At 39.3% G+C, this 19,917-nt stretch overlaps 1 protein-coding gene across 6 annotated transcripts in view; it reads right to left on the bottom strand.

Annotated features, from left to right (window-relative positions):
• The window catches only part of LOC139465296 (WD repeat-containing protein 93-like), a 31,237-nt gene that overhangs the window by 1,700 nt on the left and 9,620 nt on the right, over nt 1-19,917 (bottom strand). The window contains exons 7-20 of one of the 6 annotated variants that reach the window (XM_071246998.1): nt 17,343-17,411; nt 16,606-16,626; nt 15,628-15,657; nt 12,778-12,904; nt 11,831-12,014; nt 10,803-10,873; nt 10,392-10,469; nt 9,179-9,310; nt 8,293-8,506; nt 7,497-7,557; nt 6,612-6,768; nt 5,628-5,835; nt 4,141-4,267; nt 2,762-2,789 (exon numbers count right to left, since the gene is read on the bottom strand). In XM_071246998.1, coding sequence (XP_071103099.1) covers nt 2,784-2,789; nt 4,141-4,267; nt 5,628-5,835; nt 6,612-6,768; nt 7,497-7,557; nt 8,293-8,506; nt 9,179-9,310; nt 10,392-10,469; nt 10,803-10,873; nt 11,831-12,014; nt 12,778-12,904; nt 15,628-15,657; nt 16,606-16,626; nt 17,343-17,411 — 1,485 coding nt within the window. In that variant the 3' untranslated portion in view covers nt 2,762-2,783. Of the gene's footprint in view, nt 1-2,761; nt 2,790-4,140; nt 4,268-5,627; nt 5,836-6,611; nt 6,769-7,496; nt 7,558-8,292; nt 8,507-9,178; nt 9,311-10,391; nt 10,470-10,802; nt 10,874-11,830; nt 12,015-12,777; nt 12,905-15,627; nt 15,658-16,605; nt 16,627-17,342; nt 17,412-18,627; nt 18,655-19,917 lie in introns of all 6 variants that reach the window. The other 5 variants (XM_071247008.1, XM_071246981.1, XM_071247017.1 and 2 more) reach the window with 5 other exon arrangements.

Below are 19,917 nucleotides of genomic sequence, written 5' to 3'. Positions count from 1 at the left end.
TTTATGTTTGTTTTCAAGATACATAAATAAGATATTGCTGCTCTGAAATCTTCACTCGATCTTACTGAGAATTTAGAAGCCTCGCAGCTGATTGGCTGATTACAAAGATCACCTGACTGGAGGGCAGCACAGAGTGGCATCAGAATGGAGGAGAAGATGTGATTTTAATGTGACTGCACCTTCACCAAGAAATATATAAACACCTCTAAGAGTTGAAACAATACACTATAGTGCATGTAACTACAGGCCTGATAAATCTGCAATACGATACAAGCAATGTTAGGCTTGGATCTCGGGCACTGGCCAGATGAAAGCAATCATTTTGTTTCAGGAAGTGAAAGAAACTCCTGAAACCAGTGCAGCAGAAATTTTCAAAATCATAAAAATAGAGAAAAGAGATGTCACCACATAAACCTGGATTGATTGTCTGACAATTTATAAAATAAAATTATCTTATAGTTAATGTTTGTATGGTCAAACTTTGCAATCAAACATATAACTTAAATTGACATGCTGCTTGCTTGACACCCAGTAGTTACAGCAAGTGGAGGGGCGGTCGGGTAGCCTAGTGGTTAAAGCGTTCGCTCGTCACGCCGAAGACCCGGGTTCGATTCCTGACATGGGTACAATGTGTGAAGCCCATTTCTGGTGTCCCCTGCCGTGATATTGCTGGAATATTGCTAAAAGCGGTGTAAAATCAAACTCACTCACTCACTCAATCACTACAGCAAGTAGAGGGAGGGATCCCAGATTTTTTAAGAATGGGGTTCACCTTTCTGTAATTGGAACCTCCAGCTTGATTACAATAATAAATATTTTGATAATTTTTTTGTCACTGGGGTCCACATGATATGTTTGAAGGAGGAGGCAAATCTTTCAGACCCAGAACGGCACCTGGCATGTCATATCCATTGTGGCTATTGATGAACAGTTACCATGCATTAGACCATGAATTAGGTAAGACGTTTGACAGATAAACTTCTACAAAGACAAACTTATGCATATAGGATACTACACATAAAGAAGCTAGCATCAGAGCATACAAGAAACACAGAGTTTTACAACATCTAAACTATATTTCATAAATATATTACGGACAACATTTACAAAAAATGGAATATTTGTTAGCAGAGGAGTATAAATATATGGGCTGTAATATTCCTATGTGCTGTAAGTTGGGGATACGCTTTACATGTTTTCCGACTTACAGGTGCTAGTGAGGATTTGATTTCAGGAAATTAAATTGGAACCAACATATATCATTTTTCAAATTTGGAACTGAGAACAAAAAAACTTATCACTATGATCATGAAAAGTAGCCATGCACAGTGCCACAAAAATGTCCGGCATTTAATCTCATTTAACAATGTTCAATAACATTACAAACATGTCTTGTTTTGTATCAATTCTTTACCCTACAATACAATATTTGTGTCATGCATAAAGTGTTGCAAAACGCCAATACTGCTGAGAACTGTTACATCCCCAAAAGCTTGGCATAAGGAGTATTTGGTTGAGAAGCATCCCCATATAGATGTACTGAGGAGAGGAGGAACAGAAACACAGTGCAGGGAGGACAAGTTGATGCAAATCTATAACCAAATTACACAGGCTTTATGCTGGAATATCCTGGTGTTACTGAACCAAAATGTCTAAACGACAAGTTTCCAAATACGTTGAATATATCAACCATTAAGATTTCCTTAATGCATACAAGTGCTCATCCGCGATTATCCAGCATCTTCCTTCTATTATGATATATACCCTGGACCTGTTTACCACCAGCTTGGTTTGGGAAGAAATGTCACAATCTCAACAATCTCATTAAAATCAGATCTTAGTTCTAGCTACCGCGAAACAAAGATCTGAAGACATCCCATTACGGGTCAGGTCAGACCGACCTTGCGCAAACTTTGACTGACCAATGGAATGACCAATCAGAAGGCAGCTTTCTCGTGCTTTACGGCACTATTTTCAAATTGGCGACAACGCTTCGAAACATATGTTGCCAAATTTTCGATTAAAAATTTGAAACCCGAACAAAAGAACATTTTGGAATCGCTTATAGATGGACAAGATCATATGGATTCAATCGTTTAACCCGTAACTATTGTTCCGAACACCCTGTGTTAAAGTTTTCGAGCATGCATGATCAGAAATCACATTCCGACTGTCACTTTCATGATCTGGTAAGCGATGCTCTGATTGGTCGGATGAAAGGTCGTTTTGACGTGACCTCTACTGGGATGTCCTCAGATCTTTGTTTAGCGGTAGCAAGAACTAAGGTCTGATTTAAATGAGATTGCAATCTCAATATCTGTAATCACTACCTCAGCATTGACTTTCAGTCATAACCTTGAAATTAACAACAAATCCAAATGCCTCGTTCTAAACATTCTAACTTGCATCTTCGTCCAAGTTAGCCCTCCATATGAATAATCAAATCAGAAGACTTATAAATTAACTTTTATCTGGAAAAGACGTTCATCTTTTTGTTACAAGATCTCCTGGTTGTATGTGAGAGAGCACACAAAAGTCGAGTCAAGTTCAGTCGAGTGATATCGCTGCTTATTCAATCATGAAACACATGATTTGATTGGACATCTACTTTCATCCAATGAACCGGACTCAAAACAAAGGTTTGGTGTTGGGTATTATCATAATAGAATGTAGATTTAATGACAAGTAATGTTCTCCTGCAGTGTGTTTCCTGGGCTATGGATACAGCTTAAAGCACTACAGACTACCAGGTTAGATTTACCACTGACTGATGGTAGCTAGAGTTATCGCTGAAATACAAAGTACTATCATGTTAAGCTGTAAAAAAATACATTTCATCTCAAAGAAAATAGAGCATTTTAGCTGTTACCAGAAACTAAAGGATAGTCTGTTTCTATTACCAATAAAACCTACCAGTATTTCAAAATAATAGTAGCTACAGATCAGAGACTCATCAATGTTGTTTTTATGAACATAGCTCTAGAATTACTTCAAGCTCTCAGTCCTAACTGTTTTGAGTGAAAGCCTGATATCTCCACTAAATCTGTTAAATGTACATATATATATATAGCCCAAACAACATGGAACTAAGTTAGAACTATGACTATAATGATGTCACTCTTCCAAACCTAAATCTTTACCAAAACATCTACCATAATGGCCACTATAGGAACCATTCTACATACCATATTCGCCATATTACTGCTATTGAAAACTTTTCAGTTTCACAGAGTTTCAGATGGACATCGGTCTCCAGGTTTGGTTTGTTTAAGAAGCTGGACTTTTGACCGACAGAAATGCTATCAAGGAATCACATGTTTCATAATTTCGTAATTAAAAAGTAAGTAGTAAGGATTAGTCCTGTTGACAGTATCAGTTACAGTATATTACAAGACAATGCACAGACATCAAACTTCATTACTGAAATTCTGGGCAGTGCATGTCTTTGCATCATACTTTGTGTACCATAGAGAAATGCTTTCTCAAGGTTTATTGACTTAGTCAAGCTCTTTTCTTATCGCAACATTTTGTTGGCCAGATTGTTTATATTCATCCAATCACAAACTGTATTGCATTGATTTGATGTTATGGTTCATTTTTGTTTATTTGACTTATTGACTTTTGCCATTGTCATAATTACATTTCTCTTGAGTCCAAGTCATTGACCTAGATACAACCGTTTGTGTCAAAATCACTGTTTCATCAACATTTGAAATATGTTCACTACTTCTCAATCTCAAATTTAAATCTTTTTGAATAGTTTCCATAAGTCACCCGGGTAGCATATTACGGCGAATACAGTATCATCACAATGAAAGTATACTTTGTAGATTATTGTAAGGGACGGACCATTTAATATTCTTGGGAGTTATGGAATCTTTTTTGAAAAGAGAATATTTTGAGGTCACTGCCTCAAGACATCATCCATTTAGCAAATTATTTAAACATTAATAATTCCCACCCCCATCCCCACAGAGGATATCAAATGGTAAGTCCACAATGTAACATTTTTTATTTTCAAGGGTAAATGGTCAATACAGCTCAGTTATTTACCTAGGTAAATGGTTCATGTAACTATATAATTTACCAGGGGAAATGTTTAATACAACTAAATGATTCAAGTTAGGAAGTTGCACCTACCAGCGGTACCCTGGACAGCGCCCTCCTCTTGGACACATCCCGAGACTGCTGTATGAGATCCAGCTCCTGCCGCAACATCCCCCACCGCGTCTGCATCCTCGTCTTACGCAGACCCTGCTGGGCCAGTCTGGAGACACAGGGATCAGTGATTTACCTGCATGTCTTGAAGCCAATATTTCCATTCCAAAACAGTATATTATTCACCCATCAATTCTTGCAATGGTCTGTGACTTTTTGTCAGATGGTCAACTTTATATACGTGTTAAGGCCATACCTTTTCTCGGTCACCCACCCACTCACTCTACCCACTCAGTCTACACACTCACTCACTCACCTCTCCTTCACAAGTGCCTCCAGCCTCTGCTTCAGGGTGGTGTGGACCAGCCACTCACTCACACACTCACTCACTCACTCACCCACCAAACACCCACCCACCCACACACTCACTCACTCACTCAACCCAACCACCCATCCACCCACTCAACCACCCACACTGACTCACTCACTCATTCACTCACCTCTTTCACAAGTGCGTCCAGCCTCTGCTCCAGGGTGGTGTGGACCAGCCACTCACTCACTCACTCACACACCAAACACCCACCCACCCACTCACTCACTCACTCACTCACCTCTCCTTCATGAGGGCGTCCAGCCTCTGCTCCAGGGTGGTGTGGACCACTCACTCACTCACTCACTCACCTCTCCTTCATGAAGGCGTCCAGCCTCTGCTCCAGCGTGGTGTGGACCAACCACTCACTCACTCACTCACTCACCTCTCCTTCATGAGGGCGTCCAGCCTCTGCTCCAGGGTGGTGTGGACCACTCACTCACACACTCACTCACTCACTCACCCACCCACCCACTCACTCACTCACTCACTCGCTCACTCACTCACCTCTCCTTCATGAAGGCGTCCAGCCTCTGCTCCAGCGTGGTGTGGACCAACCACTCACTCACTCACTCACTCACCTCTCCTTCATGAAGGCGTCCAGCCTCTGCTCCAGGGTGGTGTGGACCAGCCACTCACTCACTCACTCACTCACCTCTCCTTCATGAGGGCGTCCAGCCTCTGCTCCAGGGTGGTGTGGACCACTCACTCACTCACTCACACACTCACTCACTCACCTCTCCTTCATGAGGGTGTCCAGCCTCTGCTCAAGGGTGGTGTGGACCACTTACTCACTCACTCACACACTCACTCACTCACCCACTCACCTCTCCTTCATGAGGTGTCCAGCCTCTGCTCAAGGGTGGTGTGGACCACTTACTCACTCACTCACACACTCACTCACTCACTCACTCACCTCTCCTTCATGAGGCGTCCAGCCTCTGCTCCAGGGTGGTATGGACCAACCACTCACTCACTCACTCACCTCTCCTTCATGAGTGTGTCCTGCCTCTGCTCCAGGGTGGTGTGGACCACTCATTCACTCACTCACCCACTCACTCACTCACCCACTCACCCACTCACTCACTCACTCACTCACCTCTCCTTCATGAGGGCATCCAGCCTCTGCTCCAGGGTGGTGTGGACCAGGTATGAGACGGCCTCGCGTTCCCGCTTCCAGTAGGGGTCGAGGGAGGGGAAGGAACGCAGCTGGAAGATGAACAGAGACGACATGCTGACTGGAGGAGTCTCCTCCATCTCAGTCTCCTCATCCACCTCAGATACTTCTTCCGTATCTATCTTTGTACCTGGACAAACAAAGGGTTCCGTCATGTGTGTGGAGAAAGTGGACAGTATAATCATGCTCCCTATGTACTAAATGTTGTACCAAATCTACAAGTGGATCCTGACTGAAGGATAGTTCAGGCTTGAGTAACATGATGAAAATGACACTACCCTTACAACCCCAGACACTACATGTCAAACACTTTTAGTATAGATAGGCAGGGATTTATCTATTTAGCAAAATGCCCATGGCAGGCAAATTGGGAAAAACATTGTGACATTTTTCAGAATTGGATTCTGAGGTATGGGAAGTGGGAATTTTTTCTGTCATTTGCTACAAACATGATGGCTTAGATCAGCTTTGAGCAGATCTGTGTGGGCGATACAAAGTAATACAAGATAATCCTTCAAATACAAAAAATGGCTGGATACAGATACAAAAATCATACAAAACTAATGGAACTAACTTCTGAAATAATAATTGATCAAAAGTATGGTACAAGTTATAAGTAGTCTCGCCCCACTGCAAACCTTTTGTAAACATGGTAAAGAGACAAAAACCTTCTTCCAAGTAAAGACATATACATGTTACCTGAGCTTTAAACAGCAAAAAGCATTTATTTTTCCCACAAAGAAAAATAATGTATCACAATACAGAATAATGGTACCAGTTAGGCAGCCTTGTCTTGCGGTATGACATTATATCACTGCATTACTGTGAATGACACCATAAACACATCAAAACACATACTTCCAGTTCCAGTCCCTCAGATTACACATTTCATTAGCCCAAACTGACCTTTGACATACAACAGTTGCCCTCCTGAACCAAAAGCAAGAACAGGTTCCCATGGGTTGGTCAGCTGGTGTGTGGAGGGCAAGGTCATCTGACACAGGTTGGATCCAGTGACAACATCCTTCAGCAAGAGGGAGCCGTTCTGTTGCGCCACCAAGAGCTGTCGGGGAAGATGTCAACAGTAAGAACAACTGTGATAAATTGTGTTTGAAAATGAGCAAAAGAGTCGATGGGTCCTTGTCATAACCCCAGTGTTAGAAAAGTTAGAGAAATTCTGGCATCCCTAGATTCAAATACTGCAGCAACAAACCTCAGGGAACCCAGACCCCACTTAAATTCACTGGAAAGTAGTGAGATACAGAGAAGGGATCCTAGTTGTAGTTATCACCACAAAATAAAAGCATAGGTTTCATGCTGACAGACAAAGGATTATAAATGGTGTGAATGTAGATCCTCAACAAAGTCACAGAACCTGATTACCTGAACCTGATCCATTAGGTTGCCTCTTGAGATCCGCATTGGGGACCTATTGTAACCCAGAGGTGGTCGGGCCGCCTAGTGGTTAAAGCGTTCACTCGTCAAGCCAAAGACCCGGCTTCATTTTCCCCTCATGGGTACAATGTGTGAATCTAATTTCTGGTGTACGCTGCAGGGATATTGCTGGAACTTAAAACCACACTCTCTCACTCATTCACTCACTCTCACTCACTCACTCACTCACTCACAATGATAAGTGATCCCCTGACCCTCAAGGCAGCCCATGTCCCCTCCAAATGGGCATCAGAATTATAGGGACATCACTACAGTTTTTAGGAAAAACAGATAAGACATGTTTTTCAAAGAGAACTTCTGCAGGATACTTTTATCTCATAACGAAATATGTCTGACCAGTTCCGGTACATCAGGCATCGTGTCAAGAATAGTCTCCTTCTCCTCATCCTTGTCAGGCCTGAAGTATAAGAGAAACAACGGGGAAATAAAATTCGCCCAACATTAAAGTTCTTGCCATAACAATATCCCTCAAACCATTGATATTTAATATTTCCATTGCAGGAACAGCTGTCATTTATGTCAGTTCCATACTCAGATAAGGCTTCTACTGTAGCCAAACATCAATGTATGACGTTACCTTTCTTTCTGAGACAGGCAACTCGGGTACTCGGTATAGTATAGGACCCGGGTACCTGCAGGACTAGCTGGACCTGTGGTTAGTCACGTTATATTGTTCAATGACAAAAATTAAGAACTCCATGGTTACACTACAAGTCACTAATGTTCACATTTCTTTCTGACTATGCACACTTTCTTCCGATATTCATATGTTTTAATAAAGATAATAATGGGTCAACTTCAGTGTATGCATGACCAGATCATTCTAAATGTGTATCTAAGTGCATTTTGCCAGGGATATGGTAAAACTAGTCACAATCAGACATTTTGTACCCATCTATTGAGACCTACAGCGGGTACCGGGGTAGGGTCGGGTAATAGGTGCTTGGGTAACCGGGTAGTAAATTTGGACTCGTCCCAGCCCTACTTATTATATTTTTTTTATAATCAGTCTACCTTCAAGTTGGGTATATATAATTATTTCATCCCTAAAAGGAAATTGTGCATAACATATGAAACATCTGTTTCTTGCACGTTCTCTTTTGACCAAGCTGATGAACAATCCACTACTCACACTCCTGTAAGGCAGATAGGCCTTGTCTGTGGTCCATCCTCTGTGTTGTAGATATACTCTGCCCCATTCCGACCCTGGATCAGCAGACAGATGTCGCTCTTCTTCCTGTAAGGGGGATAACCCTGACTGGTCGGTTGTGAAATACTTGGATCCAGGAACTTCAACCTCTCAATGGGCACATCTTGACAAATACGGATCACCCCTTTGTTTATACCTAGACAAACATTGGTTTCTGTGTCAAAGGTGTAGGGTTATATGGAGAATAGGAGCGAGTGTTTCTTTACAGTGCAGTCAATAATATTACAGCTATATCACAGCAGTATGTAAACAAATAAATCTGGATCAGGGCCCTGTTCCACAAAGCGATCTTAGTGTTAGGATAATCTTAAGCCTATGTATAAAGTATGGGAGTTAGGATCACCTTAGTGCTGAGATCGCTTTGTGGAACAGAATCCAGATTAGCTTGTTTGTAGCCCGAGCAACATTCCAGTGCCACAGTACAGTGATACACAATGCTGATGGTGACATTCCAGTAAGACAATGATTGGCAAAAAGAAATGTAAAGTCTAATGAAGAATGAGGGATAATTTAGTTGAAATAGTTTAACATTATAACCATACACCCTAGAACTATGTTTGCAAAAATATGTAGTGTCAATGAACATTTTGTTGAGCTTAAAGGAGCGAATCTTTGACAACTCTTACACCATTACTTTGTTACACAGCTTTAAAAAAAAGACTATTACAGTATTGGTACTTTGCTGTAATGTCATATAGAAAAATGAATCTAAAATGTTTTAAACTTTCATACAGAACAATGCTCAACTTGACATATATGACGGTAAAAGCACTTGAAGGTAACAACGTTTCACTGTGGCAAGTTTTACCCAGGTATCTGTCCCAGAGGACGACAGTGCCGTCCTCCAGGCCGACCGCCAGGAGGACTGTACAAGAGGACACGGTGGTGCAGCGGATCCTGCAGCTGAACGGCCATACTACATCAGGCTTGTGCTCAAAATCTGAAAAATGTAACGAATTCACTGATACCCATCTTATACAACAGACAACTATCAGCTGCTTCTCAAGCAAAGGCACTGTCCAGGCACTCCCTCTGAAGCAGGATGAGATGAGAAACTCCTATATTAATACGGATGACCTAACACAGCACTCTGATGGACAACTTCCAGTAGCCAGGAAACATCTTTCAGTAGCATCTCAAACATGTTGTCAATTCTTAATTTTGTTTCCTTGTTGTTTAACACTGCAATCAGGAATATTCCAGCTTTATGACAGTGGTTTGTAAATAATTAAGTCAGGACCAGACAATCCAGTGATTGACATGTAGATCATCAATCCACGCAACTGGGATACAATGACACACAATCAACCAACCACTGAGCATGACCATCTGATCCATTTATTCATCTCTTAAAACAAGCTTAGGTTCCTGGGGACCTATCGTCTTACCCACAATCCCCACACTGATGGCATCGACACGAAGGTGTAGAAAATAACCCTAATATGCCAAACTGTTTTAATTGTTAAATAGACAGTACTCTTAAGCCATGATGTATCGATGCACTGTGTCCACAAACTCAATGACATATAGTATAAACAATGCACTTCATTTTGTACCAGATCATTTCAAAACTTCTGAAAGTTTGGAAACTGATACTTATCAACATACCCTATTCGATGTAATAAGCGCCCAGGGCGCTCTCAAAATTAGAAATAGGGGACTCTTATTAGAATATTATTTTAGTGAGAGTTGAAAGATAAATTTTGTGGTTTATGCTGACAGCCTGAAATGTTTATATACGACATATATAATTTTCCAGAATATAATTGCCCATAATTAAGGGTGCATATAGCACATGCGTGCGCATTTTACACAAATAAATAAGTCTTGTGTACATTGATCAATAGGAAGGGGTGCTAATTGGGATTGTTCACTAGCCGATATTTTAGCTAATATCACCGTGGGTGCTTATTAGAGCGGGGCGCTTATTACGTTGAATACAGTATTAGCTTTATAGCACTTCTCCTAACAAGCACACATGAATGTGTATAGCTGGCTTGTGGGGTGGCTTGTGCACTTACCTTTGGCTGTCTTGAGCAGAGAGTAGTGCATGACATGGGAGCCCCCAGTCCACCACACAGCAACAGTGGTCGGTAGCCCTGCAAAGAACATGTCCAGACATTACAGCAAGTGTCATTCAAACAGTCTGTATTTCTTAGTCTAGAATAGGGGGATCTCAGTTCTATATTACAAAAAGTACAAGAAAGAAATACAGAAATTATGATTTTTTAAATTATTCCTCAACTAAAAAAACATCATGAAGAAAGTGAACAAATAAAGATGTCATTATTCAAGTCACCAAATTACAAATTACATTCTTGTATTCAACTAAAGACATGTATTTAGGTGCTTCTTCATATGATGGTCCTAAATGATACCCTACAACTAAACACAGTATGACCACTACTGCTACTCAGCCAATATGCCGGTACCTGCTTGAGAGGGCAGCTCCAAGCCTTGAGGCACCATCCTTCCTGCACCCAGGAAATGGAAAGTTGGCGCTCTTGAAAACCAAAGAAGAATTCTCCATATATTACCCAGGTGTTATCAAACAGAGTTAAATACAGATATATTTGGACTGGTTCAAATCCTTCATGGACATTTAGCTATGGATTCTGAATCAAGATTACATTTCCAGGGTGTACATAATACTATTAAACTGGGTCCAGAAACACAAAGTAGCAATAGCATAAGTCCAGGTTAAGATATATTATAGTGAGTGAGTGATTTGTGTTTTCCATTGCTTTTAGAAATATTTTAGCAATGTGGTGGCCGCGACACAAGAAATGGGCTTTAAATATTGTCTGTAGTTAATTGAACCTGTCTTTAGGTGTGATAAGCGAACGCATGACCACTAGGCTACCCCACTGTGTGAAACAGGACTCTGTTGTTTTGGATACTAAATGCCATATGTTACTATACCATACTCAGCCATATGTTAAAGTTCAAATGTATCTAACATCAACGCAGTGAAACTAATTGGACTAAAATTTGGTATTTTTCATTACTTAAAATATTTGTTCGCCACAATGTTGTTTCAAACACATGAAATAATAAGTTATGGCCTGAGTAAAATAAGATAATTACATGGATATAATAGTCAGTTTTCAGGCCAAAGTTTACATGATGTTTGTTTGTTGTTTAACATTGCACTCAGGAATATTCCAGCTATATGACGGAGGTCTGTATATAATCAAGTCTGGACCAGACAATCCAGTAATTGGCATCAGGAGCATCGATCCACGCAACTGGGATACGATGACATGCATCAGCCAAGTCAGACAGCCTGACCACCGATCCCGTTAGTCGCCTCTTACGACAAGCATGGTCACCTTTTACGGCAAGCAAGGGTTGCTGAAGACCTATTCTACCCCGCATCTTCACAGGTTGTTTACATGATGAATCTGAAGTATAAGAAACTGTTTCATTCGGTACGTTATCTGAACTACAAAAGGCTCACATAACTATCTCCGCCTCAGTTTTATCTTTAGGGAGATATTTCAGTAGGTTTCCATGCAGGTGGTCAAACATTGTGTCTCGACCCTCTAGATGGTTGGCAGTGAGGAGGTGGCTCTGTCCGGTACCGATTACCTCCCCTGAGTCAATCTTCTGACATGCAGAGTATATGGAAGATGAGGTGTTAGCTGTGGAAGACAACAGTTGAAGTTGGTTGGCCTTAAGGGAATTATATCAGTTAAATCACAGTGTGTCAGCTTGATGTGGGAGGAAAACCTGAAGTGATGCCAGTTTTAGACATTCACAACTTTGATGAAACCCACAAGCAATGTTTAGGTACTTAAAACATAGACACATAATCAGGGTGAACCGGGATTCGAACCCATAAGTCCATGGGTCTAGTCCTATTCATCCCGTCCCATTCCACCCAGGTCAAATGCCCCCTAGGTCAGACAATTTTGAGGATATGCGTATTTTAGATTTCTTAAGGGCAAGATTTAAATTAAAAAATTAAATTATGAAATAAAGCATCAATGACAAAGTATTAATCTTTTTTTAAAAAGAGGAGAATGACCTTGGGGGAGATAGGCTTGTTTGTGTAGAGATTTTATATTATTTCTGACCCCCTCAAATGTTTTTTCCCATTTTCTCCAGCGCCATCCCAATTTTCGTCCTTTTCACCAATGACCCTCACACCATAGAATATTTTTCTCATTAAGAAAATAAACTTTGCTACAACCATGATAAAATAATGTCAACTATCAAAAAGAACTAATTGTCATTTAATTTTCACTCTCCCAGGGAGATGGTCAAGCTTTTTGATGACTCTCCCCTGATTTCCTCGGGCGTGTCCCCCCTGTTATAAGTAATCCGTCTCTTAGAACAAAGATATGACAAATGGCACTATTCATTTAAAAAACTATACCAAACTTATACAAATTTGTGTCTAACCTGCGAGTGGTGTAGGTGGTTTAACTTTGAGCACCATGTTGGGTGCGGTGAACTTGTATGACGCCTTGTCTCCAGGGTTACCAGTCATGAGGGGTGGAGTGGAAGGCTTGGGGGAACCACTTCGATCCTGGAAGGATAACAATTGTGATATTTTACACCTGTACACTGATGCTAGAAGCTCCCTGGAACCAGGATTCGAGACTGTACACAAATACTCACTAGTGTCTGGATCTAATGAATGAACATTTCAAGCAGTGCTTCACTGAACTTTCTTCCAGGATTCAGTGAGTGAATGCTGATGTACATACCAGTAGGGTTGGGACAAGTCCAAATTTACTATCCGGGTTCCCATCCCCTATAACCCAACCCTAGCCAGGTACTGACCCTCTATTACCCGACCCTACCTGGGTACCTACTGTAGGTCTCAAGAGATAGGTACAAAATGTCTGATTGGGACTAGTTTGACCTTAGCCCTGGCAAAATGTATTCAGATATACACGTGTAAACTAAACCATCTGGTCATGCATACACTGAGGTTCACGGAAGGTTCATCTTTATTCAAACACATGAAAGTCTGAAGGAATGGGTGCATAGTCAGAAAGAAGTGAAACCATTATTGTCTTCTAGTGTAACCATGGAGTTCTAGTTAATTTTTATCATTGAACAGAATATCGTGTGACTAACCATGGGTCCAGGTAGTCCTGTGGGTACCCGGGTCCTTCTCATGACCTACCTGACCCGAGTACTCGAATTACCCGTGAGACAAGGGATCTTAACTCGGGCTGGGATGATACACCAACTGTGTGATTCGATACGTATCACGAAACTTTGCTGGCGATCTTATAACGAAACTTGCATGTGCTCTTATCGGTGGTGCGTAAGTCATCTTTTTCATCATCTTCCCGAGGCAAGCGAGTTAACTGACTTTAAAAGTCCAGTTTCCACCCTTGCTGAACTAGGCTGGTATTATGGAGTTACATTTTGGCTGGACTAACTAGTCTTTGCATAGTCCAATCAAAATCACGCAACGAAATAAAAAATCCAGTTCATAAACTGTCATGCAGGATTTGCAAAGCATGTGCACCACCAACACGTTGTCAACAGATACTTTCCTAATCTTTTCATGTTTTTAATCAAGGTGCTCACGTGATTTGATGCACTTTGTGTTGTAAGAACCGTTTTATCACAACACAGATCTTGATTATGGATCAGATTGTCTTGACTGGGCCCTGTCATTTTGTTTGAAGCAAATGCAAGTAACACGAGAGGTGGCATCTGATTGGTACATAGGAGAGGCATAGAAGGGACATAACTCGCAATAACCACTGGTGGCGCTACGATCGAGATCAGGAATTCTAGCCTAGTTTGGCAAGGGTGGAAACTGGACTTTTACAGTCAGTTCTCTTGCCTCGGGAAGATGCTTTTTCATAGACATATGGCCAAATACCTGGCACACTAACAATTTACAGTTGGCAATGTCAAGTATGGCACAATGGATGAAAATATTTACATTTTCACATGTAATTAGAGTTTGGTGCAACATTTATTGAAAAATACCTTTAAGGTAAGAATCAATACTTTTTCTTAGTGTGCAATTGTAATCGATACTTGTATCGAGAAGTAAAAAAATTGCGATCCACCAAAGCATCAGTGTATCGTCCCACTATTAATCTTAACAAGCACCACAAAAGTTACAGTACATTCCCTATTCGAACTCTCATATTTGACAGCTGAATAACAATATTAAACCTCACCAGATAGAACAACAGAGAAAAGTCCCTACAGTTCTACTGGGCAGGTGCTTATTTTACAGACTGCTATCAGCCAAGTAATATATATAGTGACCATCCAATCCTCATTTTGGTTCACACTTACAACAAACATGTGGTAATAAATAATCATTCTGTCCCAGAATCCTGTAGGTGTTAAGAGATGGGTTTGGGTTCAGGGGTTATTTGGCAAACAGTCAATAACAGTCATAAATAAATGAAAGTTTTTGTCATCTTAAAGGACACATCTTCAGCTATTGCAATAATAGATAAAAATAAACATATTATTAGTGTCATAGAAAATTATTTAATTTGTTATCTTAAAATGTCATAAGCATAATAATGTGTTTTCTAAACTAGAAGCAGAATAAGTTAAAAAAATAGAGATGCTGGTGTTACTTGATGAAACAGGGAATATAACCTGCACAAGCTTATTTACACATTTTTTGTTGATGCTATTTCATTTTTTATATGCCACACTCGGCAATATTCTAGCTATATGACGGCGACCTGTAAATAATAGATCTGACAATCTGGTGATTGATATTATGAGCAACATCCATGACATCAGGGTATGATGACACAGTCTGACCACCAGATCCATTTGGTTGCCTTATACAACAGTAATAGGTTCCAGGGGACCAGTCGTAATCTTAATTCCCATAGGGACTACTCATTGTACAAAAATTACCCCATACCCCTTCACTATGTCATGCACTATAGCAAGCCTAGCGTAAAACCCTAAGAAGTAAAGCATCTGCAAGAACAAAGACAGAAATATAATCATTAACAACATTACTATAGGACATGAAACAAGAAATGGTCAACATCTAATAAGCAAACTCCATGCATTGTCTAAATTAAAACTCCTGAAATGAAAATAGTTTTAGTTATCCCTGTTCTCAAGACGGGTGCATACATGCATGCAATTCTCAATGTATGCATGCAACTCTATACATGCATGCTGCTTTCTACATGTGCATGCAATATCAAGGCACTAGAGCCTATGTGAGCAGTAATTATGACTGTTACTAGCAGCTGAATAGCAGAATCACATTGGGCAGCTAGTGTTTCATCTTACTTTGCCACGCCCCTTCCTGGAGCCTGAGCGCTGAAATTTGAAAGGTAGTACCTGTCACTGTTACTGGAGATCCTCGGTCACCAAAGTGTTCCACTTTAACCATGAGGGTCCTTGTTATAATGCTCATGTTAAAATGGAAGATTTAGGATCCAAAGGGTCAATGTCTATGGCAGCAAACCTCATGGTCCCTTAATTGAAGCACTGCATCAAATAATAATAATAGTCTTTTCATTACTGAATGAAAGATTCCACTTTTTTGTACCAGCATTTTAACCATCCAGCTAAAATAACACATTGTCAAAATGTAACACAACTGCATGAAAGAACTTATCACAACTACAACTACAACTGCATCCAAAGTAAATCAACTTCTAAGAAAGGAAATCAGAAATAGAAACCGAAAGAAGACATTTATTTCAACCTCTACCAAACATGTACCATTCAGCCACAGATTCTGAAGGCACATGATCAGATACCGGTAGTTTAAGTAAATCAAAATTTGAGTTCTATTTGGTAATTAATACTAAAATATGACATGGTTTACCCTGTTTGTTTGTTGTTGTTTTTGTTTGTTTCTGTTTTGTATTATTTATTTTAGTTTATTTTAATTTTATTTATTTATTTTTTTTGAGGGGGTGGGTGGGGTGGGGAGGAGTGTATAATAAAAGAGCAATCCTAAAAGGGCTATCAGCTAAAAATAGATAAGACTGGAATGGACCACAAAACAGCTAGGTACAAGTCAATGTGTTTCATTTTTGATTAATGATGCAATGAGCAATATTCCATTTATATGACAGTGATCTGTAAAATAGTTCCAAGTACACTCTGATCATGCACCTTCAAGATGAAGGTCCCATCAAGTTATCAAGACATCATCCCAAACCATTTCCAAGTACGTATTTGACATAAAACAAGAATAAAAATATTCAACCTCTTACCAAAAAGTAAAACTAAAGTCAACAGAAATTTATGTCTTACTTTTTTCTTTCTCTGTCTATCCTAAAAGAAGAAAGCAGATATTTTTTATACAATTGAAAAGAAAAAAATATCTTTTAAAATCCATCTTATTTATAGGAATTGTCAATTTTTTATCACTTAAGGAACAAACATATTTCATATACCGGGTAAGATATTATTCACATTTACAATACTATTTAAATTCACATAAATGATGAGTTGGTATGTACTCAACTAGAACAATGAAACAGAACAACTAGTGCTTATTCTAACTAGTACTACACATTTTTCTAAACGTGTATTCTAAAAAAGGTATTTGTTAATGACTAGATGTGATGCAGCTAATAAAAGACTGTGGAATGATGTCAACTGAAGCAACTATAACTCTGTCTGGAGACACGATCTGTTTTAAACAAATAAGGGGACACGGGTGGCCCAGTCGTCTAAGGTGCCGCGATTTGCTGTGCAGAGTAGCGTCCCTTGGACACGCCAGAAACCTATGATTGTGGGTTCGAATCCTGTTTCTAGGTTTGTCAGCACCATACCCGTGCTCGTGAAGTGGTAAACGTCTAAGACCTGCATCACTTCGGGCTTTCCTCCCACATTAAGCTGACACACCGTGATATAACTGGAATACTGTTAAAAGCTGTGTTAAACCCCACTCACTCACTCACTCAAACAAATGAGATTCAGAAATACCGACATTGTCATGCAAAACAAAATAAATACTGTAATGTCAAAATAAACATATATCTTACAGATGATGCTGATGATTTTCCCGATGATGCACTGCTAGAGCGAGATTTCTCATGTACCTGCTTACTTAGCTTGAAAACAAATAGTTGAGAAATTATTCATATCATCCTTGGTATGAGTGTTGGAAGTATCTGCCATGATGTGTATAGAGTCTAAACTGACCATCACAATAGGTCATACAACAATCATTGCAACCATTGGTTACTATGTAATAATAATGATGATGATAATAACAAGTAATTTTCGACAGTGCCAAATTCCATGAGCGTTGGAATGATCATAGCGCAACACAATTACTACACTGGGTCACTGAATCAGTGTGCTCTCGTAATTTTCAATCTCCATTCCCTGGTGACTTTACTATGTTGTAGCAACTACATATTGAGACTAAGATCAGATCTAAACTATCTAGTATGCACAATAGAAATCCAGATATAATACTAAGTTAAATCTAAAAATAATCAGAACACCACTATTGAAAATACTAATCCTAAATTAAATTCAGACTGTAGTTCCCGCTACCCTTAACAACGATCTGAGGACATCGCATTACAGGTCACATCTGAACGACATTTCACGAAATTTGACCAACCAATGAAATGCCTAACAAGATGTCAACATTAGCCAATCAGAAAGCAGCTCTTTTTTAAGCTGTACAGCACTAGTTTTAAACTGGCAACTTTCTTTCCAGACTAATTGTTGAAAAATATTTTGACAAAGCTCTTGATTTAAACTTTGAAAACTGAACAATAGAACATTGTGGAATGTCTAATAGATGTCCTAGATTGCATGGCTCTACTTTCCACTGGCTATGGAAGACTCATAATGTGATGTCCTCAGATCTTTGTTTAGCAGTTCCAAGAACAAAGATCTCATTTTAATAGAATTTGGGAATACACTGATTTGAACACTAAAATTGAAGAAACAATTGTCAATATTATTACATTCACATGTTTGATTGTTTGAGATGCACATGACTCTAATCTCTATGGTAAAGCAATGCAAAAACACTCAGTGTGCTATCTGACTATATCATCTTAGCAAGCATCAGAAAGAAAGTGATGTTTGATAAATAGACATAAGTATGACGTCAACGAATAAAAGAGGCACACAGTCAAATGATATTATTTCTTTGTATATATTTGCTAAGCAAAAACTCTGGATCTACATATGAAATTTGATCTACCAGATATATAATAATGTAAGAAAAAGGTTAGCCATGAAAATGGCTTCATGAAAAATGAAAGGATACTAAACTAAACTTGGTCAATGAAAATAAATACTTGCTTTTTTCACTGTCTTATTTTTCCCATACTGATCCAAAACAAAACAATATTTTCAGACTTGAAAGTATATAAAGACAATGTCATTACCTTAAACATTTGATTAAATTTCCATAATAAAGCAGGCAATGATGACATTGTGTGTCTATCTCAGACAAACATTTAGTCTCAGAAAAAAAGTTATCTGAAGTAAGACGAGTTCTATGGATGAACAACTTCTTTATTACAATTAGTGCGACGTTTCGGTGTACATCCTAACACCTTTATCGAGCACCTTTACTTGCTTGATAAAGGTGTTAGGATCTACACCGAAACGTTGCACTAATTGTAATAAAGAAGTTGTTCATCCATAGAACTTGTCTTACTTCATCACTCCAACTTCTAAATGCCACTCAAAGAAAAAAAAGTTATCTATTTCAAAAATGTATATCTACACAATAAAAAATAAAATCCAAAAGGAGTCCAGGACAATGCCAAGAGCTTAAACAAACTAGACTTGCAAAAACATTCTCGACTTTCTAGCTGGATTCATTTCCTAATGTATTCTCAAGGGTCAAGGAGACCAACTATGTCTATCTGACTGGAAGCATCTCTCCTTGGTCTGTCTCTCCAACAACCTTACTGTATTGCCAATGATTCAGATAAGACAAATATGTCGCTCATTTTATGTAAAAGTAACAGTTATCTGCATCATATACTTTGTAATTTATGGCATGGTAGAGAAATGCAAGGTAAAGAGAATGTTGCTTGTTGTTTAACATCACACTCAATGTACCAGCTTGTAGCCGATGGCCTGTAAGTAATCAAGTCTGGATCAAACCAGTGAGCAAATGTCTGGAACCGGATAACACGCTATCAATTCATTTAATTCCCCCATATGAACAGCATAGAATCACCATGGGGCTTAAATTATAAGTACAAAATGCATGTGTGAACTCACTTTTTCCATGAAAGCTTTATTTCAGCTAAGTTTATCAAGCTGCCAACTTGTAGAAACAATTCTGAGATTCACAAAAAAAGAATCATATTATCCCTATATTTTAAAGTGTCTTGTTGAACTTATATATTTTATACATATCAATTACAGAATATCATATGTTAAAAAGTCATTGGTTACAAAATCACAAAACAGTATGCATTTATTCAACTTTCCCGTGAGAAAACACCTTATAACCACGACATGTACAATCCACCATGTTAGTCTGCATAGTCAATAGATATGCTGTACAGGACCACTACACAGGTCCACTACACCAGCCACACAGAGAAGCTCACTCAACTACCAGGGTCACTG

This window comes from Haliotis cracherodii, unplaced genomic scaffold, assembly GCF_022045235.1.
Source record: "Haliotis cracherodii isolate W230 unplaced genomic scaffold, xgHalCrac1.p SCAF_1, whole genome shotgun sequence".
In the NCBI taxonomy this organism is placed as follows: domain Eukaryota; kingdom Metazoa; phylum Mollusca; class Gastropoda; order Lepetellida; family Haliotidae; genus Haliotis; species Haliotis cracherodii.
Note: the sequence above shows the minus strand (reverse complement) of the source record. Positions and strands in the feature narration are given on the sequence as shown.